The sequence below is a fragment of the Lepidochelys kempii genome, chromosome 9 (genome assembly GCF_965140265.1).
Source record: "Lepidochelys kempii isolate rLepKem1 chromosome 9, rLepKem1.hap2, whole genome shotgun sequence".
In the NCBI taxonomy this organism is placed as follows: Eukaryota; Metazoa; Chordata; order Testudines; family Cheloniidae; genus Lepidochelys; species Lepidochelys kempii.
The window spans coordinates 27,335,825-27,363,516 of record NC_133264.1 but is presented as its reverse complement, the minus strand read 5'-3'; the positions used below and the strand labels follow the sequence as shown (position 1 = coordinate 27,363,516).

Genomic DNA, 27,692 nt, shown 5'->3' with positions numbered 1-27,692 from the left:
CAGAGCCCGCCTAAACAGATTCATGAACTTCTTCTGTGTCGGGATGGGGAAGAGATTTTGAGAATAGGTGTTTTGTTTGGGTATGGACTGTAGAGATTGGGGGGTGCTAGAGTTATGGAGCCTATTCTAGCAGTTAACCAAGAGAAATGGCTCCTTTCTAGACTCGTTTGTGGTACTACATAGCTGAATTATTCTAGGTAGATAATGCTCTGGTGATGTGATGTCAGAGAGTTTTGGCAAGAGAACATACTCTACCACTCCCACCCCCACCCTAGGCACCATGAGGTCTGGTATTTTTAAAGGATCCTAAAGGATGCCCTAACCCCATTGAAATTTAAATGGCACTTAGCTCCTTTAGGCTTCTTTGATCATTTTAACCTTAGGGCCCAATCCTGTGAGGTACTGAGTGGCATAAACTCCCATGGACCTTGTAGGAGGTGTCCAGCATCTTGCAAAATCAGGCCCAGCTTTGAAAAGTGTACAATGTTTCTTAAAAGAAATGTCATCTGTGTTTTTGTTCTGCATACTTGCTGCCAATGTGAATAGGATAGGATTCGTTTCAAGATGTATAGTATGCTTGAACATAATTTAGATTTCTAAGTTATTTTGATTAAAAGGGTGCTTTTAGTAAAGGACTTTTAATGTAGTCATTAACATTTCAGGTAAGTAAGTAATTTGCACACTCCATCAGTATCCTAAGAAGGAAAAAGTTCACAGGAATGGAGTAAGTTCTCATGTGTAAAACAGCCATTCAGCCAGCATAGTTTCTGTAAATCAAGGAAGATTAAAATAGCACAAGCTTAATTAAAACTAAGTCATACTGACTAATTACATGTTTATTTGCTTTAATTCTAGAGGGCAAAACATAGTCTCAGGCTCCTCAAACTTCAGGTAGAGAGTCCTCCTTTAAAAATAAATCACGCTCCAACATACAATGAACTGTGGGCATTTTTAGTCATAAGGATATTGCTTATATAGGCAAAAGTCTAGAAATTCACAGTTAAGGCTGAAAATAGTCCCTTATTCACAAATAACTAACTTTGTATTTAAAAAAGGGAGAGAGAGAAATAGAATTGTTGGAGGATTAAAAGCTTTGAGGGAGGGTGGGAAGTCTCAACTATTTACATGCAATTTGAGCCTGCTAAAAATGGCTCTAGGCAGCTGTACAAATCAGTGGGTCACTCCATTTCCATTGTGCTAACATTGACATTTTCCAAACTATTGGCTAAATAGATACGTAAGTGGATCTACAGATATGTCTGGTGTCTCCAAAGGGTTAGAGAAAGAACAGTGGTAAATGTCAAGACTCCCTGCAACATCTAACAAACTGTAAAGCATGACATGTCTTGTTTTTCTACTTTTGTCCATTTAAGTCTAACCTTTTTTAAAAGTGGGAAGGGGTATGTATGATTGTAGCTTTAAAAATTCCATTTTGTGCCAATGTAGTTCTTGTGAAAGGGTGTCGGATTGACAGCCCTTAAGATTGAACTCCACTGTCTATCCAAAAAATGTATACAGCACAGATGTGGGACAGTGAAAATCTCTCTACACTGCCCTACCAACATTTCTCAGCCCTCACCTGCTAGGGCAGGGTGGGCAAACATTTTCGCCCAAGGGCCACATCTGGGTGGGGAAATTGCAGGCAGGGCCATGAATCTAGGGCTGGGGCAGGGGTTTGGGGTGTGGGAGGGAGTGTGGGGTGTAGGAGCGGGTGTGGTGAGCAGGGGGTTGGGATGCAGAAGCGGTACGGGGTGTGGCGGGGGTTGGGGTGCAGGCTCCAGCCTGGTGCCACTTACCTGGAGCAGCTCTGGGGTGGTAGTGGCGTGCAGCGGGGCAAAGGCAGGCTTCCTGCCTGCCTGCCCTGCGCCGCTCCTGGAAGCGGCCGGCACCACGTCCCTGTAGCTCTTGGTGGCGGGGGGGAGCAGAGAGCTCTGCGTACTGCCCTCCCCTGTGGGTACCTCCCCCAAAGCTCTCATTGGTTCCCCGTTCCCAGGCAATGGGAGCTGTGGGGGGCGGTGCCTGGAGGCGAGGGCAGCTCACGGAGCCCTCTGCCCCCGCTGTCCCCCAGGGGCCGCAGGGATGTGGTGCCAGCCGCTGCCAGCAGCGATGCGGGGCCTGCAGCGCCACAGGGGTGGCAATGCCACGGGCCAGATCCAAAGCCCTTATAGGCCATGATTTGCCCATCCCTGTGCTAGGGCCATCTCTAGGTATGGGAGAGACTGCTAATTCTCCTACCCATACAGTCCTTCACCTGTCTGCTGGGGTTGCCAACTAGGGTGTGTGTTACGGTGTTAGTTCTCTAATGTAGAACCCTAGTGCTGGGAACTGAACTGAGATACCCAAACTCAAGTATCACAGGCGGCCAAACAGCTGTAGTGTATTAACAACTATCTGTCACTTCTGATCTGTCCTAAGGTTCCATATCCCATTACCAAACCCCTTTAGCTATGCAGCCAGTCCCTCCCTCCTTAATAATTGTTTATAATGAAGAAATATTCAGATTATGTGATTGTGTCTTTGGCCAAAGCTCTCTAGGAGAGATTAAGGCAAGATGTCTGAACTAAATATTTTTAGAGAATAATCACAGTTGAAGACTAGTTAGAAATATGTGGGCTAGATGAGCTCCAGCTGAATTGCTCAACTGGCTGTGGAAATAGATCCCAAAGGTTTGTTGACTTCTTGAGATGAACAAAACCTTTTGGTTGTAGCTTTCTGAATATTAAATTCTTGATCTAACCTAAAATTTAGCAAAAGTATTTCAATATTAGTTTTTCTTAAACGTTTACTCTACTAAAATGGGTCTCTTAACTTTTTCTTACTAATTATTTTAACAGTGCCCAAAAGTGTGTTGGGCACCCCTCACTACGACAACCCCATAATACCTGCTCCAGCGAGCTTACCAACTAAGTTTAGGCATGACTTGGTGGCCAAGGATGAAAATGGTAGGGTGCGAGAGGGGAGGAAAGACCAGAGTAAAATAAATCATATTATTCCATGAAGAATAGTGCACAGCATATTGGGTGCAATAAATTATTCTTAATTTGGATAGATTGCATAAGTAGATGGAAAGTTTAATGATGTGATTTCTTGGAGGCCTTGCAGAAGAAATGAGTCTCAAGGAGGAATTTGAATGAAGAGAGGTTTTTCAGACCCAGCTCAGGAAAGCTGTTCCATGTGAAGTATGTGCACCTGCCAGATGTCATGCATTTTACATGATGCTTGGGTATTCCTCTTTGATGTCATGCTTTTTCTGCCTACTGTCCCTCTGATGTGACCTAGAATCAGTACTGCAAACACTCTTGAATTTTGCAAGTGATGTGATTTTGGTCTCTGCAAAAGGCACTCTCACAGTGGTGTAAAAAGTTCCATTCTTCGCAAAATTCTCACCTGGAAAGAGCAGACAGGAATGGGAGCAGCAGCTGAGTGTCCTCCTCTGTCTGCGTGTGTCGGGAGCACCTCCGCTGCTCTGGGCTCATTCATCCCTGTTATCCGCGGACTTTACCCCACCATTCCACTTCAACTGCCCTAACCTCTGATTGGCCACCTGCTGGGTCACTTCCACCTCTGCAGCCTCAACCCCTGGTAGAGATTGTGTTCCATTTGTGGCCCACAGTATGCCAACATTTTTAGGGCTGACTTAAAACAATGCTTCCTCAGCTCTCAGCCCCTACTCTACTTGTGCTACATTGATGACGTCATCTTCATCTGGACCCATGGAAAAGAAGTCCTTGAGGAATTCCACCATGATTTCAACAATTTCCATCTCACCATCAACCTCAGCCTGGACCAGTCCACACAAGAGATCCACTTCCTGGATACTACAGTGCCAATAAGCGATGGTCACATAAACACCACCCTATACCAGAAACCTACTGACCGCTATACTTACCTACATGCCTCCAGCTTGCATCCAGACCACACCACACGATCCATTGTCTACAACCAAGCTCTAAGATACAACCGCATTTGCTCCAACCCCTCAGACAGAGACAAACACCTACAAGATCTCTATCAAGCATTCTTACAACTGCAGTACCCACCTGTTGAAGTGAAGAAACAGATTGACGGAGCCAGAAGAGTACCAAGAAGTTACCTACTACAGGACAGGCCCAACAAAGAAAGTAACAGAACTCCACTAGCCATCACCTTCAGCCCCCAACTAAATCCTCTCCAGCGCATCATGAAGGATCTACAACCAATCCTGAAGGATGATCCCTCACTGTCACAGATCTTGGGAGACAGGCCAGTCCTTGCCTACAGGCAGCCCCCCCAACCTGAAGCAAATATTCACCAGCAACCACATACGATACAACAGAACCACTAACCCAGGAACCTATCCTTGCAACAAAGCTCGTTGCCAACTCTGTCCACATATTTATTCAAGTTTCAGAGTAACAGCCGTGTTAGTCTGTATTCGCAAAAAGAAAAGGAGTACTTGTGGCACCTTAGAGACTAACCAATTTATTTGAGCATAAGCTTTCGTGAGCTACAGCTCACTTCATCGAATGCATACTGTGGAAAGTGTAGAAGATCTTTTTTTATACACACAAAGCATGAAAAAATACCTCCCCCCACCCCACTCTCCTGCTGGAAATAGCTTATCTAAAGTGATCACTCTCCTTACAATGTGTATGATAATCAAGTTGGGCCATTTCCAGCACAAATCCAGGTTTTCTCACCACCCCCCCCCCACACACAAACCCACTCTCCTGCTGATAATAGCTTATCTAAAGTGACCACTCTCCTTACAATGTGTGCAGTTGTGTGCGCCCGCAGGACACCGCGCCACTGAAATGCTGCTGAGAAGCATTGCCGTTTCTCGGCAGCATTTCAGCAGTGATGCTTCTTGCTGTTGCCACTTCTCGGCGGCATTTCGGCGGCGCAGATTCTGGCACCTGTCAGTCTTCTGGGAATAGGAATATGCTATTCCCACAGAAAGGTTGGGGACCACTGGTCTAGGCTGAGGTTGATGGTGGGATGGAAATTGTTGAAATCATGGTGGAATTCCTCAAGGGCTTCTTTTCCATGGGTCCAGATGATGAAGATGTCATCAATGTAGCGCAAGTAGAGTAGGGGTTTTAGGGGACGAGAGCTAAGGAAGCGTTGTTCTGAGTCCGCCATAAAAATGTTGGCATACTGTGGGGCCATGCAGGTACCCATAGCAGTGCCGCTGACTTGAAGGTATATATTGTCCCCAAATGTGAAATAGTTGTGTGTGAGGACAAAGTCACAAAGGTCAGCCACCAGGTTTACCGTGACATTATCGGGGATACTGTTCCTAATGGCTTGTAGTCCATCTTTGTGTGGAACGTTGGTGTAGAGGGCTTCTACATCCATAGTGGCCAGGATGGTGTTTTGAGGAAGATCACCGATGGATTGTAGTTTCCTCAGGAAGTCAGTGGTGTCTCGAAGATAGCTGGGAGTGCTGGTAGTGTAGGGCCTGAGGAGAGAGTCCACATAGCCAGACAGTCCTGCTGTCAGGGTGCCAATGCCTGAGATGATGGGGCGTCCAGGATTCCCAGGTTTATGCATCTTAAGAAGCAGATAGAATACCCCTGGTCGGGGTTTTAGGCATGTGTCTGCACAGATCTGTTCCTGTGCTTTTTCAGGGAGTTTCTTGAGCAGACGGTGTAGTTTCTTTTGGTAATCCTCAGTGAGATCAGAAGATAATGGCCTGTAGAATGTGAAGTTAGAGAGCTGCCTAGAAGCCTCTTGTTCATATTCCAACTTATTCATGATGATGACAGAACCTCCTTTGTCCGCCTTTTTGATTATGATGTCAGAGTTGTTCCTGAACCTGTTGATGGCGTTGTGCTCAGCATGGCTGAGGTTATAGGGTAAGTGATGCTGCTTTTCCACAATTTGAGCCCGTGCACGTCGACGGAAGCAATCTATGTAGAAGTCCAGTCTGTTGTTTCGACCTTCAGGAGGAGTCCACGCAGAATCCTTCTTTTTGTAGTGTTGGTAGGAAGGATTCTGTGGTTTAGTATGTTGTTCAGAGGTGTGTTGGAAATATTCTCTGAGTCGGAGACGTCGAAAGTAGGATTCTAGGTCACCACAGAACTGTATCATGTTGGTGGGCCTGGAGGGACTAAAGGAGAGTCCCGAAATAGGACAGTCTCTTCCTTGATAGGATTGCTGGACTAGTGGATAGAGGGGAAGTGGTAGATATGAGATATCTTGATATTAGTAAGGCTTTTGACACAGTCCCACATGACGTTCTCATAAGCAAACAAGGGAAATGTGGCCTAGATGAAATGGCTGTAAAGCTGGGTGCACAGCTGGTTGAGAAACTGTACTCAGAGTAGTTACAAATGTTTCACTGTCAAATGGCGGGGAGCATACATAGTGGGGTCTCGCAGGGGTCAGTCTTGTTCTGATACAATATTTTCATTTATGACTTGGATAATAGAGTGGAGAGTGAGCTTACACAATTTTTTGTCAGACACAAATTTTATATGGGAGGGGTTGCTATCGCTTCGGACGGCAGGATAAGGATTCAAAATGACCTTGACAAATTAGAGATTTGGTCTGAAAAAACAATGTGAAATTCAATAAAGACAAGTGCACAGTACTACACTAAGGAAGGAAAAATCAAATGCACATCTACAAAATGGGGAACAACTGGCTAGGCAGTAGTACTGCTGAAAAGGATCTGCGCATTATTGTGCATTACAAATCGAATATGAGCCAACAATGTGAGGTAGTTACAAAACAGGCTAATGTCATACTGGAGTGTATTAACAGAAATGTGTATGTGAGACACAAGAGGTAATTGGCACTGGTGAAACCTGTTTGAGTACTGAATCCGGTCCTGTGTCCAGTACACTTTAAGAAAGATGTGGACAAACTGGGGAGAGTTCTGAGGAGAACAAAAAAAAAATGATAAGCCTGACTTATGAGGAAGGTTTAAAAAAAACCTGGCATGTTTCTTCTTGAGAAAAAGAAGGCGGAGGTTGGACTTGATAAGTCTTCAAATATGTTAAGATCTGTTATAAAAAGTGAGAATGGTGATCAATTGTTTTCCATGTCCACGGAAGGTAGGTCAAGAAATCCCGGGCTTAATCTGCAGCAAGAAAGATTTAAATTCGTTATTAAGAAAAATTTTCTAACTACAAGGTTAAGGACTGGAATAGCTTCTGAGGGAGTTGTAGAATCCCTGTCACTGGAGATTTTCAAGGACAGGTTAGACAAATACCTGCTCAGGGATCATCTATGTATTTTTGGTCCTGTCTTAGCATGGAAGGCTTGGCTACATAACATCTCAAGGTCCCTTCCAGCTCTACGTTTCTATGATATTCTGTCTTAGGGGGTGTGAATCCCACTATTTTAGTTACTGTGGTTCTTTTACATACCTTAGGAGACCTTGATGAAAATCGCGCAAAATAATCTCAATTATTAACCATGCCTGCTATTATTATTAGAGAGAAGAAACAAAAACGTTAAACAAAACAATACAAGTAACAGAATACAAGTGATAAACTAGTTACTGCTGTTCAATCTCTTCTGTATGTCTTTCTATGGAGAGCTTTGAGCATGGACTGCCTCTGATGTATTCTTTGGTCCTGCTTTGAGTGTAGGGGACTGGACTAGATGACCTCCTGAGGTCCCTTCCAGGTCTATGATTTTAAGTTAAGACCATGTTAGCAACAATTCCCAAAAGGAAATTTGAATTTCTTTATTGTCAGGTGTTCTTCATAACAAGTATCTGCACATTATTATAATATCCTCCCTTAGGGGATATCTCTGCTTTATGTGCTACAGACAATGTTATTGATATTCTGCTTTACCTGTTGCCCATCTGCCTCTCACAAAGGGTGTCTTCCAAAGTATAGTTAACATTGTATTTTCCTCAGCCAGAAAAGGGCTCATGTATACGTTCTAAGATGACCTGGTCATTGGAGCATACTGCCTGGAAAAGGCCTCCAAGTAATTGTCTCATAGCCCAGATTCTGTTCTGGAACAGCATGGATTAGTCAGCACCACTAGGAGCTGAATGACTCCACACAGTCTGTTATTTCTAGGACTCGTCATGGATCTCGGTCTCCACAGAAGTTTATTTCTACTGGAGGACAGGATGCAGAAGTTGATGGCCATAGGACACAAGGTTTGCTCTCCAGTCGTGTCTATCTGAGGTCTTGGATCTGAACATTGGTCTCTTGCATCAACATACTGTTTTAGTGAAGTTCCACCTGTCTTTTCCAGCAGTTTCTAAATTTCCAGGACTCATCATCCTGGCCCTCTCTTCTCCTGTTGGCAAGGGGTACTTTGAAGGTCACAGACTACAAGAATTGGAGAAGTTTTGTGAGGAAAATCTTTGCCATCTACAAGAACAGGAAAGCTCATTTAGGGAACAAACTGATCCAAGATTAATGGAAGAACAGACTTCCAAAGAAGTGTCAGTTGGCCCAAACTCAGAGCATACAGATATGTCCTAAGAGCTTTAGCTCAAATCCTAATCAGATGAGATGTAAAGGGTGATATTTTGCAATAATTTGGCAGTGGCTTTTATCAACAAGCAAGTGGGTACCAGATCCTCAGCCATCATACAATCATCTAATCTTCTCTGTTCCTGGACAAAGAAGAAGGAGAGGAGGAGGAGGAGGAGGAGGAGGAGGAGGAGAAGAAGAAGAAGAAATGTAATGTATATGTGGGGGATAACATTTCCTGTAAATATTGCCCAACACTTCCGATAAAGGACCCTGCTTTCATTTTCTTAGAACTTTTTTAAAGTTCAAACACTTGAGCTGAGATTTTCCATGCCAGATATCTGCCTCAGGATGATTTTTTTTGTCTTTGTTTTTCCCCCCAAAATTATCAGCCAAAGTGGTTCAGCCATTTCTGAGAACAAAGCTAGGGAAAATATATTGTTTTACTCATTAAAAATATTCTAGTGTCCTTTTCTTTGAAGAACTCTAGTGTACATGTTCTTTGGAGCAGGGACTTGAAATTTGGCAGGAGGGATGGTCTTTGTGTTAGGAAGATGCTTCTTGGCACCCCTGTGAAAATCTGCCCAAATTTGGCCAGGTTATAAATCTTTGAAAAGTCAGTTGGCATGTGCTCAGTAAAAACATCTTTGATATTTTAGCAGCTAAAATCTGAGAAGATCACAGAGCACGGTCAAGTCTCTCACAGCTCCTGTGTGTGACTAGACTGTGCATGTTCGATCCCCACTGAGCATACTCCATGCCCTCAGAGCCTCCTATGTGTGATTAGATTGTGTGCTCAATCCTTTCAACTCCTACCTGTGTTGACATGTGCATGCTCCGTCTCAGAGATACTTCAGTGAAGTCAGACTTGCCCTGCAGTGGCTGTTCAGGGCTAGGGTAGGACCAGGCAGTGAAACTGAGAGCAGGGAGCCTGTTTTTCCTGTGCTGTTGATGACCTACCCTGCTGGCACCCAGACAACATGGAGGAGGAAGTCACTTGATTCAAATGCTGAGGGGACAAAAGCTGGGCCAAGGGGGAGGGCAGGGAGTAAATTGAGACAAGGAATCTGAGACTGGAAACTTGGAGGGGGGTGACTTGAGACCAGGGAGAGGGAAGGCTGGAACTGGCTGAGCAAGGAGGCTAGACTGGGATCTAGTGAGGGAAATATGTGTCTGTGGAGGGAGGCAGGCTGGGAGCAAGTTGGGAACACGAAGGTTGGGTGAGGAGCTGGGGGAAGGGGAGGAGACTGGGACTGGCTGAGCAAAGAGACTGGGATAAGGAGCCAAGGAAGGACAGTACGGAAAACAGAGAATGGATGAGGAGCCCAGGGAGGGAGACTAGGTCTGGGAGCCAGTTGGAGGGAAAGGAAGAGGCAGATTGAATGTGGAGGCCAGAGGGCAAAATCAGCTGGGCAGGGAGAGTGGGACAGGAATGAAAATCCTGAGGAGTGGAGAGTGGTAATACGCAGGCCAGGAGACTGGGACAAGGAGCCAGGGATGAGGAAGAGGCAGCACAGGCACAAGGTTGGAGGGGGTCAGGCAGAAGGTTCAAGTTTAGGGGAAATGGGCAGAGGAGTCTCTGCTCACAACTGTATGATCCTATCCAGAGCCTGGAATGGAACTCAGGATTCCTCAGTCTCATCATTCCTCTGCTGTCAACAGATATCTGGCAAAATAGTGCTCTAGTGCCCCCTCTAGTGCTGGTCCTCATAAAAGATAACTTACACCTGGAATCAGTTCCTCCATTAGCGCAAGTGGCAGAGGTCAGTGTGATGGAGCTGAAGGTTACAACCCTACTGCTAAAGCATGTGGGTATCAGTATGATTCCACATGATGGAATTGTTTTTCACTTTCTATTCTAATAAACTAGGAAATTACACACATGTACATGCATGCTATGTTAAAAGAACATAATTAAGGTTGCGGTCAAGCACTCAAAAAATAGGAAGTGCCAGAATTAAGGCTGCCTGTGCAACCTTAATTCATTCCCTATTCTGGATATACATGATAATGCAGTCTTTAATGATGTGATTGCCTGCTTTTTTTCTCCACAGGACACCTGCTTTATTCATTGTACAGGAAGAATGAGGGTTGTGTAGTAAGGGAGCTATTTTCTGTAAGACCAAGAAGTTGGAAGGTATTCAGTGAATGAGACGGACGCTGTGCGTAATAATAAGTACATGGAGGATTTGGGCTCTTATAAGCATTGTATAATGTGGGACAGAAAAACACAAAGACATAAGACATGAAGAGATCACTACAGGAAGGTTTTGTGAAAGAAGATATCTTGGACGAGAGAGACTGGGGTAGATGTACCTGCTTGTCACTGGGAGGCCTTGCAGGTTATTCTAAGTGCTAATGGGTCACATGGAAGATGGTGCAAAGCAGAGATTATATATATCTCTGCTTTGCATCATCTTCCATGCGAGAGAGAGAGAGAGAGATACATATATAAAATATTAGAACTGTAATTGTTCAGCATAGCTTGGCAGGCAATTAAAACAATATTATGATTATTACTATGCAGACTGTGAAACAAAGGGTACTCCTACTGCATGTTACCTTGTTTATTTCTATCAGTAGATGAGATGTTGAATAAATTAGTCAGTGTGGCTTCTTTTCCTGTTTCTGTTGCAGTCTATGGGCATGAATCTGATCTTTGATGTGGAGCTGAGAAGTATGCTGCTTATCTTGTAAAATCAAGCCCTTGCACTTTTTTTCGGTTATAACTCTTGTTATAGAGTAGTTGAAAGCAGCCATCAAATCCCCCCTCATTCTTCTCTTCCACAGACTAAACAATCCCAGTTCCCTCAGCCTCTCCTCATAAGTCATGTGTTCCAGTCCCCTAATCATTTTTGTTGCCCTCTGCTGGACTCTTTCCAATTTATCCACATCCTTCTTGTAGTGTGGGGCCCAAAACTGGACACAGTACTCCAGATGAGGCCTCACCAATGTCGAATAGAGGGGAACGTCCCGCGATCTGCTGGCAGTGCCCCTACTTATACATCCCAAAATGCCATTGGCCTTCTTGGCAACAAGGGCACACTGTTGACTCATATCCAGCTTCTCGTCCACTGTAACCCCTAGGTCATTTTCTGCAGAACTGCTGGCTGGCCATTCGGTCCTTAGTCTGTAGCAGTGCACGGGATTCTTCCGTCCTAAGTGCAGGACTCTGCCCTTGTCCTTGTTGAACCTCATCCGATTTCTTTTGGCCCAATCCTCTAACTTGTCTAGGTCCCTCTGTATCCTATCCCTACCCTCCAGCATATCTACCTCTCCTCCCAGTTTAGTGTCATCTGCAAACTTGCTGAGGGTGCAATCCACACCATCCTCCAGATCATTTATGAAGATATTGAACAAAACCGGCCCCAGGACCAACTGTTGGGGCACTCCACTTGATACCGGCTGCCAGCTAGACATGGAACCATTGATCACTACCCGTTGAGCCCGACAATCTAGCCAACTTTCTATCCACCTTATAGTCCATTCATCCAGCCCATACTTCTTTAACTTGCTGGCAAGAATACTGTGGGAGACTGTGTCAAAAGCTTTGCTAAAGTCAAGGAGCAACACGTCCACTGCTTTCCCCTTATCCACAGAGCCAGTTATCTCATCATAGAAGGCAATTAGATTAGTGAGGCATGACTTGCCCTTGGTGAATCCATGCTGACTGTTCCTGATCACTTTCCTCTCCTCTAAGTGCTTCAGAATTGATGATGTTAAAACATTATAATATAAAGTATTATTTTAAATGTATGTAATATAAATAACACATGAACATAATGAAATTAATATAAAAGTCAAAATGACTTAAACAGTAGTTAAAATGAAACGTTTTGGCATTGTAGAAATGAAATGAGAAAGTTTAAATGAATTGTTTTGACTTTTTCCTGTCAAAAACTTTTCTTAAATAGATAGATATGCTCCCATAAAACTTAGATTTTGCTGAAACTGCATTTTCCTAAGAGAAATTTGTTCTGTCAGATTTGTCAAGCAGATGTCATTTCTATATTAAAAAGGTGATTTATTTTTTTTTGTAGAGCAAAGCAAATGCATGGTGGACTATTGCCACCTTCTGATTGTGCAGTTTAAGTGCACTGCCTAAGATACATTTAAACTACCAGCGCTCAGAACACTCAACAATGGGGGCCTGTAATCTCTTGATTTCTGTTTAGATTGGTGATATTTTTGTACAAACTGCTTCTACTCTAACCAATTTGCTTTAATCCACACTGAAATACGTATGATTGGAGAAGAGGAAATTCACAAAAACATTACACAGTTTACTGAACTTGACTCAAACAAGCAGACCCCTTTTGCTCCTTTTAGCGAAATTTAGTTTGACTGCTACTATTTTCCGTTATGATGCTAGTGTTCCATAAAGTTGCATAGTAGCACTCAAAAAAAAAAAAAAGAGAGAGAGAGAGAGAGAGACTTGGGCTACCCTGCCTGTATTGACAGTGTGAAATATTGCTGTTTAAGCAGTTTCACATTTCAGATAGTTACTGAAGTACTCATTACCGTAAACAGTCAGCAGTGATGTTAGTATTCCCTGCCAGGTAGAGCTTGGTGGAGGAAATTTTAAAATTTTCAAATGGAAAAAAGGAACAAAATTTTCGTTGTTAGCTCCACTGCCCAGGGAATTAATTACTACTGCTGGTTTTTTTTTTTGTTTGTTTGTTTGTTTTTTTAACTTAGGGCTTGTCTTCACTACCATGCTAAATCAGCACTGCCACCATCGATGTAGCAGTGCCGATTTAGTGCATCTGCTGAAGACGCATTACGTCGATGGGAGAGCACCCTCCTGTTGACATAATTACTCCACCTCAATGAGAAGTTGAAGCTATGCCAGCAGGAGAACGTCTCCCTCCAACATAATGTAGTGTAGACACCACTTTATATCACTCAGGTGGTGTTTTTTTCACACCCCTAGTGACGCAACTTATGTCAGTTTAAACAGTAGTGTAGACAAGGCCTTCAACTGGGAATACCATGAACTAGTAACGAAAGGCATGTTGGTCTGGTGGATTAAGTACATAAGAGTCGGTAACTTCTTAACTCTAATGCCAGGTCTGCTGCTGACTGTGTGTGCTCACAGATAAGGTTATCAGTATCACTGTGTTGGTTTGATCATTTGTAAAATGAGAATTAAGCAATTTAGAAAAGAAAAAAAGATATAAAGTACCATGTCCAAACCAAAATCCCTCCAACAGTTGTTTCTGCATTATAGAACAGAAGTCATGATAAAAGTCAATTCATTTGAAAAGAAGAATGATCTCGTTTTTCAAAACCTGTTATGCTGTCTGTCACCTGGAGTTGTAATAGCCAAATATCGTCAAACTTGCTTGATTTTCTTCATTGTCAGGGGGAAAAAAGAGGGAATGTGACACAGACACATCGGCATTACCATACTGGATCAGATCATTGCTTCATTATATCTAGTATTGTATCTCTGATAGTAGCCAGATGCTTCAGAGGAAGATGCAAGAAACCCTGTAGTGAACAACTGTGTCCTCACAGAAGAACGTTTCTTCCTAATCAAAGTTAGTGGTTGACTTTTCAGCTGAAGGTGAGGCTTTATATCCTGTCTAAATGCCAGAGCTCTGATTGGGTTAGTAAATAGTGGTACAGCATTCTGGCACCTTTTTCATGCTGGCTTCTTGTTCTCCAGAACCTAAGCTTTTTTTTTTTTTTTTTTTTTTTTTTTGGTATGTCTCTAGATATTTGCTGAGAGAATGTGTGTGCAAAAATGTGTTCTGATATCAGTGATTTAGTGATCTCTGCCTGCATTTGCAGAACCTGGAACAATATCTCTGAGAGGTGCACTGTTCATCTCCGTGGGTACTAACTCATCTCCTCAATGATAATACATTAAATGTCCACACTGTTAATTATATCACTGCGCATAAGCATATAGGAAAGGAGGAGGATCAAATTATAGATATTTGCACAATGTAGTGTGATTAATGCCTCATTTCAGCATTATAAGTGAGTGGGCTTAGGAGGTACCACTTGTGATCTTCCCCACAATAAACAAACAAAAAAAACCAATGCCAAGTTACCTAGCAGAGCATCTGAACCCTGCAAGGGAGAGATAATATCAAGAAGCCCAAAGGAGCGTACAAGACTCATTGAGACAAAGCCAAGTAGTAGCCCAGCAGATCCCATGTGTATTCAGACCATGCGAAGTCTGAGTCCAGACATCATATGTGATTGCATTTGGAACATCTGCTCTTAGTACTGTGGGAAGCATCTCTTATAAGTAAAGTTTGGAAGAGTACAGCTGTGTTTGATTTTCCATTTTGACTCCTAACTGTAAAACTCTGGGTGTTCTCATTATCTGTACAAATGTTTAATATGTTTTGAATTATTATAAGCTTTTGACTTCAGTCATGTCATGACAATGAGTTCCATAGGCATTTTAATAAAAAATATTTCCTTTTATTTCTTCTAAATTGCTTTTCAGTTCCTTTGAATGCTCCCTTGTCCTGTATCATGAGAGAAGACTACCCAATTTACTTTCCCAGTACCATAATTTTGTATAAGTCTGTCAGGTCCCATTTAATTAGTCTCCTCACTAATGTAACATTTCTGATTTTCCCTCCCCTCCCCTCTAATAATTTGTGTTGCTTATCTTTGAACTCCTATTTCTGCCGTACCATGACCAGAACTGAACAAGGGTGAGGGTATTCCAGGAGTTTAAGTGATGACATAATATTTTCAGTATTATTTTCTATCCTATTATTTATACTTCTGAATATTTTGTTTACCTTTCGAATGCTTCTGCACATTAAGATGTTTACATTGAACTTTCCATAATGACCTGTAGGTTTCTTTGCGTGATTAGTTAATTTAGTTTTCCTGGATATGAATAGTTCAAATTATTTCTTACAACCTTACATCTTTTTTTTATTTTGTTTTACTTATCAGTACTGAATTTCACCTGCCAGTGTGTACAGCCCCTGAGGGTAGGCTTATCAGGTACTTCTGAAGGTCCACACTATTTAGTCTGTTCTTGATGAGCCAAAGTAACTTTGTGTCTATTTTACTTTTTCTAGATAATTGATGAATGTGTTCTATGGTATTTATTGACTTGAGTAAAGTATTCAGCATCATTCCATATGGTATGGTATTCTTCCTGAGAAACTGAGTTTGGACAGAATTGCTTGAAGATGGATAATACAGTTGTCTAAACAAATAAAAAGCAAGTTAATTTAATGACACGATATGCTATCATCATGATATGGGATATCGAGTAATGCTATGAATGTCAAGCATTTTTTTAAAAGCATAGAAAATGAACACATATCTAACTAATTAGAATGGTGGGGAATACATGGGAAAGACAGAGAACACGTTAGAGGAAAATAAAAATGCAGCATGGACTTGATAAACTAGGGAAATGGGATTTGAGATCAATAAAATGAGATTCATGAAGGACAAATGCAGCATTGTTCATCTGAGGAGGATGAAACAATTGCACAAATTTAGAATGGTAGCATACTGGCTAGTGTTAGAGAGAACTAAAAAATCATAGAATCATAGACTTTACGGTCAGAAGGGACCATTATGATCATCTAGTCTGACCTCCTCTACAGTGCAGGCCACAGAATCTTACCCACCCACTCCTGCAATAAACCTCTCACCTATGTCTGAGCTATTGAAGTCCTTAAATCGTGGTTTAGAGACTTCAAGGTGCAGAGAATCCTCCAGCAAGTGACCCGTGCCCCACTCTGCAAAGGAAGGCGAAAAACCACCAGGGCCTCTGCCAATCTGCCCTGGAGGAAAATTCCTTCCCGACTCCAAATACAGCGATCAGCTAAACCCTGAGCATGTGGGCAAGACTCACCAGCCAGACACCCAGAAAAGAATTCTCTGTAGTAACTCAGATCCCACCCCATCTAACATCCCATCACAGGCCTTTGGGCATATCTACCGCTAATAGTCGAAGATCAATTAATTGCCAAAATTAGGCTATCTCTTCATGTCATCTCCTCCATAAACTTATCAAGCTTAGTCTTGAAGCCAGAATTGTCTTTTGCCCCCACTGCTCCCCTTGGAAGGCTGTTCCAGAACTTCACTCCTCTGATGGTTAGAAACCTTCATCTAATTTCAAGTCTAAACTTCCCGATGGCCAGTTTAGATCCATTTGTTCTTGTGTCTACATTGGTACCGAGCTTAAATTCCTCTCCCTCCCTGGTATTTATCTCTCTGATATATTTATAGAGAGCAATCATATCTCCCCTCAGCCTTCTTTTAGTTAGGCTAAACAAGCCAAGCTCTTTGAGTCTCCTTTCATAAGACAGGTTTTCCATTCCTCGGATCATCCTAGTAGCCCTCCTCTGTACCTGTTCCAGTTTGAATTCATCCTTCTTAAACATGGGAGACCAGAACTGCACACAATATTCCAGATGAGGTCTCACCAGTGACTTGTATAACGGTACTTAACACCTCCTTGTCTCTATTGGAAATACCTCTCCTGATGCATCCCAAGACCGCATTAGCTTTTTTCATGGCGATAGTCATCCTGTGATCAACCAATACTCTGAGGTCCTTCTCCTCCTCTGTTACTTCACAGTGATGCGTCCCCAATTTATAACAGAAACTCTTGTTGTTAATCTCTAAAATTTAGGATTATGATGAGTTGTATTTCAAAATTTAACACTGATAAAATGAGAGGATTCACATAAGAGCAAAAACTAATCATGACCTTTGAGGAGAGATTAAAGAAAATTTAATTTCTATAGCCTGCAGAAAAGAGAGAGATTTATGAAGGTCTTTGAGTATGTACAAGTAGTTCACAAAAGAAGTGTGCATGTGGTGAGGAGTCCGGGGAGGATTATTTTCAGTAAGCAGCAGATATGGAACAGGAAGAAAAATTTTATGTTGAATAGAAAGAAATTTGTAGATAATGAAACAAGTTTTCAAGGGAGGCATGGAATACTTAACAAATAACTGTCGAGATACTGAGGAAAAAATGAATACTGTCCAAAGGAGGAGGATCTAGATATGAAGCCTCATCCATAGCTTTATAACTATGTCTGTGTGCTTTCTAAATTCCAAAATTTCTCTCATTTAAAAAACCCAAGCCCCCATTTTAAATTTTCCATTCATTCTTTACAGAGCTCATTTTATCTATGCATATATGTGTTCCCCCTATTCCAAATTTGCTTCTTCTCTGGCCACAAAGTAAACTTAAGCTTATGTGTTTTGTCTCATCGGGATTATTGATTTTTACACAGCCTCTTTATCATACTCTATCTCTCAGTGCTAAAATGGCACGAACAATTTAAACATACGGGAAAAATGCAAGAGAAGCTTATAAATCAGCATATCAATAGTGTAGAAAATATATGATAAAGGACAAATTATGCTGTATTATTGTTAGCCACAATATAACCCTCATTTAAGAATGTGTCTGTGAGCATTTTTTCCCAATATGCAATATAGTAATTCCTTATTACTCACTTATAACTCTGAGATGAATTGTGTACTTACCCTTTTCTAATTATTTCAGATTGTTAATCGGTAGGTAAGATCACTGCTATTTTGACTGCATTTTAAAAGTAGCTCATAGTACTTAGTCTGGGGATAATCTGTTAGTCAATATGTGTCATGTGGCTAAAACCCTGTACGTTGCTTTGAAAATGTACCATTGAAAGCTTTACTTTAGAATGTGGACCATCTGAATTAAATGATGGACTGACCAGTTCACAAACATAAGGCTTGTCAGTGTCCATTCAAGGTAAAAAGTGCTGGCTCACAAAGTTTGCCTAGGGTTCAATTTAAAAGAATTCCTCACATATTCTTCATTCATCTGGAATAATTCATTAGTTAGCACCCTTCATTTTGGCACACTCTGATACACTAATTGATGCTCTGTGCAGCTTCCCTCCCCCATTCCCCACCAATTATGTCAGCTCTTTCTTTACTCATCCACTGTTATGCTATTCTGGATCACCTCTATTTCACAGTTTGGAGTAATAGCCCCTGTGAAGGGACAATATGTGTATCCCATGGCACAGAGGGCATTGTGGGAGCTCTTCTCCAAAAAGTGAATTTCACCTGCTTGCATACACAATATTATATTTTGCCCTAGCTTAAAACTTCTAGAGCTTGAAATGCATGTGTGAGTGAGCATATATCTAGACCCTTGTATGCTGAAATAGACACTGTACTCATTTTACAAGACAAAAGTATAGGAAAGAAGAGAGTGCCATCTTTTTCTGTGAATGATTTGAAAATTTAGGGTTCCATCATACATTTGCTGATATGCTGTAGCTCTCATTGTCATCACTGGGGGTTAAGTTGCTCAGCACCTCACAGGAGCAGTTTCTTAAGTTTTTGTTCATGTTGTACTTATGCACACATAAGGTAACGGTATGCAACCTTTTTGTTTCCTGTTCAAATGTTCATATATCAATTTTCAGTAGACGCGATTGTTTCAGATGAATCTTTTCTTTTACCAACCATGACTTCTTTATTGTGCTTTTCTCACTAAAGTCTGGGGGATGGGTCTGGGGAGAACTGGAGAAATTAATTTTTTTTTTTTGTATTTCATTCTCTTTTCTAAAGTCTATTACTATAATCTTTCCTTATTTAAAAAAAAACCACAGACACAGAATTAAGTTAGGTCATCAGTCTGAAATCCATAAATCAAGGTGAAATGAAAAGCTCTGTTTGATGCAGATGGTAGGTTTGAGTCTAGATGATACTGTGGTTGGCACTTTATAAATCTTGGAGAGCTAGATATTTTGAAAATAGAAAAAGGTGTCTCCGCTAGATGGTGCTGTGTAACTTGTCTACTTTTATAGTAAGCAGAATCTGTTGCTGAGCCTCTCATCCATTAAAAATTAGTCCTATACCTCTTGCATTCATAACGAACTTTCTTAGCTCTGAGCTGAAGTTATTACAGTCTTCTTTCGTGTGTCATACAATATAGCAGTATGTCTAGCAAAGAGGGAAGTATAATACTTTTAGTTTTATTTCATTGTATGATTATTTGATCTGAGGCATTTAAAAATTAAAAAAATAAAAGCAGGAGGCAGGAATTACACCTAGGGTATTGCACACCAGCACAGGAATTAGTTTCCAGCAAGATAAAACCATCCCCTCCCTATAGCTATTTCCCTTCTAGTTGGCTAAAAAGAATTTGACTCCTCAGCTGTACTTCAGGGGCAAAATGCTGTACTGTATTGTTTGGTGAAAATACAACATATGGAGCCTCTTGCCTGTCACCCCAGAATCCAGGCCTGATACTTTCCTATCATCATTTTAAGATCTCAGATAGTAATGTACTTGCTGGTCCTCTATCCCCCAGATGTGCCCGGGGCATGCTCCTAGTCCAGCCATCAGACATATGTGCAGGCAGCCAAGATGGTGCACATTCTGCTCTGTTTCTGAGCTGCCGTACGGAACATATTGCCTCTAATCCCACTGACCAATCTGGCCCAGTACTAGTAGTGAGAGCTGTGAATTCTCTGCTGCCCACCCTCTTGCACCTCCCTTTAACTGGGTTAGGGTACAATGTTGCCTTTAGTGTCCTTGCTCGTTTCTACAGAGAAGTAGTGCCGAGTATAGGCAGGGATTCAATGAGAATAAAGATTGATATTAAACATGTTCCTTCCAATTTTTGTTAAGTGGGATAGTCAATGGAGCTAATTAAACTTCAAGCCAGACGGAATAATCCACCTAGGGATTAGTGAGATTGCTCTTAGTCAGTAATTTAAGGTAGATAAATGCTGTTGCTTAAATTGCTGCTGCTTTCTGGTGGCCTAAAGAACTTCTACCTGGTGAATATTGGAGAGTCTGCTATCCTGGTCTTTTAGTGTAATTTTTTTTTTTAAATTAAGGATAGCTATTAGAAAGTTGAAGTGAATAAGAAGTAAACAGCTGGTTATTACTAAATTAATATGCATATTCAGATTTTGTTCGGCTAAATGTATGTCAAGCACACAAATAATCAAAAGAGTTATTTTATTATTTACATGCTTTACAAATATATTCTTGCAAATGAACAAAAGTCTCTGTGAGGATAACCTCACACATCCGTGTATTCATGATATATGCGCACTTCTGATCTTCTGATGCTTTGAAGTGACCTGATACTTTCACTCCTGGTTCGCATATTTGATTTCTTGAACAGCCTTCGTGAAAATGATCTACACATGAAAAAGTAGATGATTGGATCCAGACATACATTACATGCAGACAGGAAAAGTGTCATTTCCTTGCAGTAGTACAGAATTTTATGTGCTGAATCATCTAAAAGTTTATCTATGTGGCTAAAAGTAAAGGGTATTCTACACAAATGATACGGGAGAAAGCATGTGAAAAATACAGCTACAACAACTCTTATGCTTTGGTTGTGTTTTCGTTTTCTGCTTGATGAGCTAATAAATTGTTTGCTTGATTTGTATATGTACCTGGATATAGCAATGTAACAACCTATTAGTACTATAAGCACTGCTACAAACATACAGGTATTGATATAAATGACTACTTCATGCCATTTTACTCCCAAGGGAGTTTTAAGTTTTATGCAATCATCTATATTTTTCCTTGTTGGATATTCATTGGTAAGAATCAAATTTGGTAAGGCTAGAAAAGCCATAACAACCCAAACACATGCAGACAAAATCTTGGTGAAAGTAATACTGTACATTCTGGAATCCCCAAATGGCTTTACCACTTTCAGATATCGGTCAATGCTAATGAGTCCAAGAAATACAATTGTAGTATACATGTTTGCATAAAACAAAACTGTGGAATATCGGCATAGAAAAAAGTTGAAGTGCCATGGTCCCAGTCTTGAGTCTTGAATTATTTTAAATGGAAATGTCAGTGTCATTAGGAGGTCTGCAACCACAATGTTTTTGAGGTAAAAGATAAAACTTGTTTTGTTTCTGATGTGGAAGAAAATCCATACCGCTAGACCATTCAGTAAGATGCTTGCTAGGAATATGATGAGGTAAAGCACTGGCAAAACAATGGTTGTAAATTCATTTTGTGTGGAGTTCCCAAGTAGACCTGTTGTGGAATTAGTTGAAATAATGTCGTCTTGGCCCAGATGATAATCTATAGGAATGATGGAAAGAAATAATGTAAGTGTGTTTTGACAGTTTGTACAAATGATTGTAGCAGCTGTTCTCCAAGGCTTGTCATGTTGTCGTCTTCGGCTGAGCCCAAATGATTCTCAGATTAACCAGTTTAGAAAATCTGAACTTCTTTAAGACAATATCCTTTTATTATATTTTTTAAAATAAAAGCATATAGCACTTGTTAGGCACAATAAATCAGAATACTGTAGGCATTGGTGGTTCCATGCTGCTGGAACATAAAGACAGTTCTGAAATTTAATTGATAGAAAAAACCTATGAATATGGCTAAAGCTGATCATACATTTTGACTTTCTCCTTTGATTGGTAACTATAATACTTACTTCAGTCTTTAAAGCATGTTACAAAAATTGCTCCATCTCAGTTACCGCATTATGGGGTAGGGATCCCACACGTCCCCAGTAATAACCCTACATTTACAGGTGGAGAAACGGAGGCAGAAAGGTTAAGGAAGCTGCTCAGAAGAAGGAGGTCTGCTGAGCTTGGCACAGTGCGCCTCACTGCCTTGTGAGGTTGGGGGCAGGTGGAGCTTTGAAAGATCAGCTTGTAGCCAGGCTATCCATTTTATCAAGAATACACTGTTACACTACTGCTTTTCCAAGCATGGAAGAGGGCTTGGTGCTACAGCCCTGGCCATATGGAGGTGTGATATGTATTTCTATGCACTGAGCAGTGGAGGCTGGCACGCCTGCCACGCAAGCATGGGTTGTACTGTCACAATGGCATTGGAACAGTTTTTATAGTGGAGTGCTAAAAGCCATGGAACAAAACTGTATCCGATGGAAACCACTTCAAGCCAGGGGGTGCTGCTGCACCCCCAGCACCCTTAGTTCCAGCACCCCTGTACTGTCCATGATTTTTCTCCTTTGCATCCTGCAAGGGCTTGTAGGATCGAGTCCTAAGAGATTTGCCTGGGCCACTAAGGATACCGGTGTGAGGTGCTGAAATTGGAATGGGGGCGGGGGGGAGGCGTCTCTCTTCCCTGTCAAGTGCTCCCATTTTGCTTCTCACTGCTGTACTACTTTTATTTATTTTTAATAGCAGGCCAAATGAAATGTACTGAAAGCATCATGCTTTAAACAAATCTATTTTGTATAAACTAAATGCATGGAGGAATTTCTCAAGACAACGTGCCTGATACTTCAAGCTTTCATCCCTTGCAGCTGAGCTACTACAGCAAATGGTTTTTGTGATAGCTTAGGAAAACTTCCTCCGTTGCCCTATTGTCAAAAATCTCAGGAGAGTTCTCATATAAGAAGTATAGTAATTGAACTTCTGTTACTCTTAGGATAATTTCTGAAGAAAATGTGCATTTGCAATCACTTCATTAAATTCTGCTGTAAAGTAAAAAAAGAAGCAGGATGTACACATGCGTATGAAACTTTTTTTTTATATATATAACTTTGCGTTGGCGTTTGTAGCTAAGAAATCTATGGTGGTCGTTATTAAACCACAGTGTACTGTTACATTTAAAGATTCGTTCCCAGCTCAAAATTCCTGCTAAGGCGAGTTTATTTGTCTCTTCAATTAATTTTTTGTGGGGTAACTGAGTACCCTGAGGCATGAAATGGGGAATAAACGGTGTGCTGTCTTTCAGGTTGAAAATATCTTTCTGTGCTTTGAATAGAACTTGCTTTGTGTTGGGTCACTTGGAAGAGAGAGGATAGTCTCTGCCTGAGCAGTAATGTGCTAGGATTTAAGCCTGAATGGAAGAATACACTGACATCGCATGATCCTTTTGGGTACTTCAGTTGCACAGGAGAGCCAGTCTCTTCCGTGCTGCACCCATGTCTTGCAGGGATCAGCTAGGACAGTGCGAGAATGGGTGGTTTCTGTTGGCACAAGATTTACATTAGATGTGCAAGGCCATAGAATTTGTGGGTGGAATGATGGCTTGGCACCCATATAAAAGGCCTTGTGATCTACTAGGGAAATAAACAAGATATTTGGGTGGAATCACCCAGCTAACAGGTTTGTTCTCAGCTGCAAGGACTCTCTGCCTGCAGATATAGATGTGGTATCTTGTTTAATGAAATTGTGACCTATTTTTGCTATTATATTCTAATCAAACACTTCTGCATAGCACTTTAAATCTCCAAAATACTGTACTAGCATTTGTTAATCAAAACAGTACTCCTGTCAGACTGATTAGGGGCATTATTATTTCCATTTAACTGATGGAAAGAGATTGAGATACAGAAGGTACAATTCTTTATTGTACTCACTGGCTCAGAGGCCATAAATGCAGTGGAGTCAATCACCGGGAAATTCTTCTGTTGTAAAAGGAGTAAGGTCCATAAGTGTAGCACAGTGGATACACCAGGACCACCATCCTCATAAAAAATAAGTGAGACCATCTCTCTGCTCTGGCTGTTCCTGGCTGCTGGAATAGTCCATAGGGCCATAGACAACCAGACACATGCCAAAGTAGCCCTCTGGAGGTCAAAGCAGCCGCTTGCCAGCATCTGAATAGAGTGGCTTTATGCCACTTCTGTTGCTTACCTGCATCTACTCTGAGCAGAACTAGAAATGAGTCAAGAGGGGTTAAGTGCCTGAGGCCATACATAGATGAAGTGGCGAAGTGCAGTCCCTTCACCTATCTGTGCCTATTATTTTGACCAGCAACACGACATTTTAAAGAATTGTAATGCTGCTTTTCAATTAAAAGGTAGAAGGAAAATTAAGTATTTGTAGGGATAGTACTGTACATTTATGACCTGAAATACTTTTTTTGTGAAATAGATTGTACAGTATTCTGAGCGAGAACATAAATGAATAGCAGATAGCCCATAAGGAAAAGTAGCAAATCTAATAGACTTTTTTTGAGCATTCAGCAAATTAATTAAGGTGGACTCTAACTGTACAGAGGAATATTTAATATCAATTTATTAAAATTAATAATTATGGACCAGGTCACGTTAAGTTACTGATTGACCTTAGCTCCCTTTGACTCCAAGGAGAGCTGAGTGCTCAGCATCTCACAGGATTAGGTCCTATGTTTTACAGTGCGGATATCATGGCTTACGTAGGTGTGTAAAGATTTAGTTGACGCAACCTGTGCAAGTGCAGTATAATCAGAATTTATCTGTAATACTTACCAATACACTGGGAGTGCACTGTTGATCTTAATTTTAGCTTCTCTTTTGGCTCTTTGTCATAGCAGAACATTGTCTTTTATTTAAAATAATTTATTCACCCAGAATTGGGAAGGTGAGAATTCTGTTTGGCCCTTATTAAATTGCTAAATATGAAACTCGGTTTACTTAAATTCACAAAGCAAAAAATTATAGTAGTGGATTTTAATGTTTCGCATATAAATATTTGTGATCCGACGTCTAACATCAATTCTGTAATTGTTAATAATTTATCTAAATGTTTCTTTTTAAAAATAATGGCAAATAATATTGTTTAAAATTGCCTCTACCTTGAACTTCTGTGGTGTTTTAAATCAGATTGGAAATCCATTGAGGAAATGTCTGGCAAAATTTTGATGGTCTTTTTTTAAAGGACTTATTTTTTAAAAATATTGCTCTTGATAGTAATTATTTCACAAATAGGGAACACTATAAACGTTTCTCAGTTAACTCCAAATTTCGAGAATTCTTTCAAATTTACCTGATATTTTTCCATATGACAAGTTGAACCCCATTATTTTTGTTGCTGTTGATTTTCAACTGAAATACTTTTCAGGAGACACAGGGTTCATGGGCCTTGGACTCAGCCGGGGCTGTACCAGCTTTAACTTCTGAAAAATATAGGAAATAAAAAATAATTAAAAATAAACAGAAGTTTTTGTGCAACAGCAGCATCTTCCAGCATTTGAGAAACAAAACTGATCAGGGAACACAGACAGCTGGTTGTCTGAACAGTGGTTCTATTCTTCCACTTAAGTATTCCCTAATTCTTTACTCCTGTGTTCTCTCACTACACCTAAGCATCTTTTAAAGTATTGAACATCAGCATGGATTGGTGAACAGACATATGCTAATATTAAAACATAACTGCCTCACTTTGCTCAGTCTGTTGTCCTAACTACTGAAATGCCCTTGTTTGCTACTTCAACAATTGTTTTCTTTCCTTATGACCTGCGCTTGCAATGGACAGCTTCTGCCTTGATGAAGAACCTTGGCTTTATGCTCATCCCTTGTTGGATGAATACATGCTTAAGTTTGTTCTCAGTTTTGGAATTCCTGGTGGCCAGTTTGGGCTGTTGCTCTTGTCACTGGATCCTCTAGTGCAGTGGGTCTTAACTTGGGGTACACGCACCCTCTGGAGGTGCAAGACGCCCTTTCTGGGGGTGCGAGACATGCAGGTTTTTTTAGAAGGTAAATAATCAAAAACACAAATTAAGCACAGGCACATAAGTACAACTACTTTGTTTCATCAAATCTATGTATTTATTAACATTATACTTTTTTAACGATTACAATATACAAACAAAAAATATATCTAGTTTTAAAGAACTGACCTACTTCAACGATTTTTGATAAGCGGTGCGAGAACATATTTTGAGAACCAAAGGAGTGCAGGCTGCAGTAAAGGTTAAGAACCACTGCTCTAATGGCTTTCTGTCTTGACATATTAAACCTTTATATGCCCTCTATGGATAAACGGCAAGGTATAAGAGAATGTAGCCGAGTAAAATACTGACTATATCTTGTGCTATGAAGAAAAATATGAAGAAAAATGTATGTTAAGTGCAATAACTTTTATTTTTCAAATTAAAAAATTTAATACACAGCCACAGTATACATCCATGGTGTTTTTATTTATTTATTTATATATATTGTGTGTGTGTGTGTCTGTGAGATATCATTTGCTCTCGACTTAATATATGGAGTGTGGTGTGTGTTTTATCTTTTTTTTGCTGGAAATTTTAATACTTTTTGCTCACTTCCTTGTGGTTTGTATGGTGTGTTTCTATTGTGTATCCTGTTGGGAGGTCAGCTTGAAGAGATAGCAAGAAAATCGGGTCTGAAGGGACTCTGAATGAAAGAGTGAGACACTACAATGGCAATATTATATTGCTTTGACACTGAACATAATGTGTATCAAAGTTTAATTATCAGAAATTTTCTCCCCTGTTGATTTATAAAATAACTTTGCGAATTGCTGATGTGTTTGTTATAGGAAGTAACTGTAATAGATTCTCCACTTCTGGCTCTCCAAGCTTTTTTATGTATGATTGTTAGGAAAAAACACAGCAAGGCAGACCATTTCTCAACGCTAAGCAGTGACACCTTTTAATGGCTCTGCTTCTCAGAAGTTGAAAGGAACTCCAAAGCACACAATCAATTAAACCCAACAAAACTTACGTATATTGAAGGCCAAAACAGTGTTGAACTAAGTTTTACAAGCTTGTCACCCCTTTATCAGGGACTGACAATTAACATATTTTAAGATGCCACTACATGGTAATAAAACATGTCACTTTTTTCCCTACTGCTACATTTTAAGTACAAATGAAATTCCAGTCCAAACTTTTAAAACTTTATTTTAATTTTGTTTCTTAGTATCTGGTATTGAGGTCCATTTTGGGACATTAAATGAAAAGAGAAGGGGAATGTAGATGACAACTGGATATCTCTCAGGCATAGGAAAAAACGTTACTGGCTTATATCACTATCAGTTGTAATTGTATAAATCTAGCTACATCATCCATGGTCCAGCAGACACTGGGATTGAAATATGGTGAACCGTATTATGATATTTTATACATTCTGAGTGGTATTGTCTAGCCACCTTTCTTCTGAGCTTCTGTTAATCCATGTAAGCCCTTTTTCTTGGTGCCCCAAAGGCACTCTACTTTGCTAGGACCTGATAGCATAATAGCATAGGAAGTCTCTCAAGGGTCAAACTCGCTGGATGTCAGGTCTACAATGATACAACTGCAGTGTGGCAGGCACTCTGGATACAGTTTTGGTTTGAAAGGAATCTCTCGGTTAAAGACAAATTTATGCCTCTTCCCTTGTCTGATGGACAGTTCTCTGAGGGGGATTCCTTGACTAATTCCTTAAGGAACAAGCAGCAAGTAATAACTCTATATGCTTACCATATAGGAAGGTTCTGCCTAGTGGCTTTAATTCAACATAACAAATGGATATTTATCTTTTTATAAACCAAGGAGAATAGGGGATCATCTTTA

General features: G+C 40.7%; 2 protein-coding genes across 14 annotated transcripts in view; one reads left to right on the top strand and one right to left on the bottom strand.

The window, feature by feature from the left end:
- MED12L (mediator complex subunit 12L) overlaps positions 1-27,692 on the top strand; it is a 321,153-nt gene that overhangs the window by 141,352 nt on the left and 152,109 nt on the right. The window lies entirely within an intron of this gene.
- On the bottom strand, positions 20,470-24,715 carry GPR87 (G protein-coupled receptor 87). The gene is made up of 2 exons (XM_073358867.1): positions 24,646-24,715; positions 20,470-21,506 (listed from the first exon to the last, which is right to left on the bottom strand). The coding sequence occupies exons 1-2, from the start codon at positions 24,713-24,715 to the stop codon at positions 20,470-20,472; spliced, it is 1,107 nt and encodes a 368-aa protein (XP_073214968.1).